Source organism: Penaeus monodon, chromosome 32, assembly GCF_015228065.2.
Source record: "Penaeus monodon isolate SGIC_2016 chromosome 32, NSTDA_Pmon_1, whole genome shotgun sequence".
Taxonomy (NCBI): domain Eukaryota; kingdom Metazoa; phylum Arthropoda; class Malacostraca; order Decapoda; family Penaeidae; genus Penaeus; species Penaeus monodon.
Window position 1 is genome coordinate 37,138,419 of NC_051417.1, and position 737 is coordinate 37,139,155.

The window sequence follows — 737 nt, forward strand, 5'->3', positions numbered from 1 at the left end:
GCCTTTTCAATTTCCTTTAAAGAACTAATCTAAGTAATATCCTATGAGCGCTCCCGTAACGTGCTCTTCCTTGCTTTCTCTCGAGCAGTCAGTCTTGCTTCTTGTCCTCCTGGTGGTGCTTTCGGCGGTTCTCAGCGCCGCCAACCCAGCCGCCGATCCCTTCAAGAAAAAGGGCTACAAGAAGAGGGTTTACAGACCCAGACCTGTGGTTTACCATCCTGTCTACGTGCCTTACACACCAGTGAAGGTAACATACAGCTACCAGCCGACCTACGATCATCAGCCGAGCTATGGTCACCAAGCGAGCTACGGTCACCAGCCGAACTACGGTCACCAGGCGAGCTATGGTCACTAGCATAGCGATGCATGTTAAAACGCGTTGATCAGACACTGCCAGAAGAAAAATAAAATAATGAGGCTAGAATTATTATCGGCGGTTGTTGTAAGATTTGTACTTTATGACGTCGGTTTTACAATTCCTAGTTTTACACTTGTTTTTTAGTGTTTGTCAGTAATCTTCAAATACAAAATCTTCAATAATAATTTTGGTTATGATTCCTGATTAAAAGTTGAAGACGATAGATCTAATAATCTTATTATATCCTACACATTTTCTTTCCGTGTGCGTGTGGTACTCTTAACTCAAACCTCAGCAAACGTATTAGGCAAACACACTTCCATTTTAATAATGATAATGGATATCAACATACCAAATACACATGACGTGAGGTTGAGGT

General features: G+C 42.2%; 1 protein-coding gene across 1 annotated transcript in view; it reads left to right on the top strand.

Moving 5' to 3' along the window:
• Window positions 1-581, top strand: part of LOC119593340 (RNA-binding protein EWS-like) — a 1,800-nt gene extending 1,219 nt beyond the window's left edge. Inside the window, exon 2 of the mRNA XM_037942268.1 lies at window positions 89-581. Within this exon, the coding sequence (XP_037798196.1) occupies window positions 89-355 (267 nt within the window). The 3' untranslated portion in view covers window positions 356-581. The remainder of the gene's footprint in view (window positions 1-88) is intronic.
• Window positions 582-737: the final 156 nt, after the last annotated feature.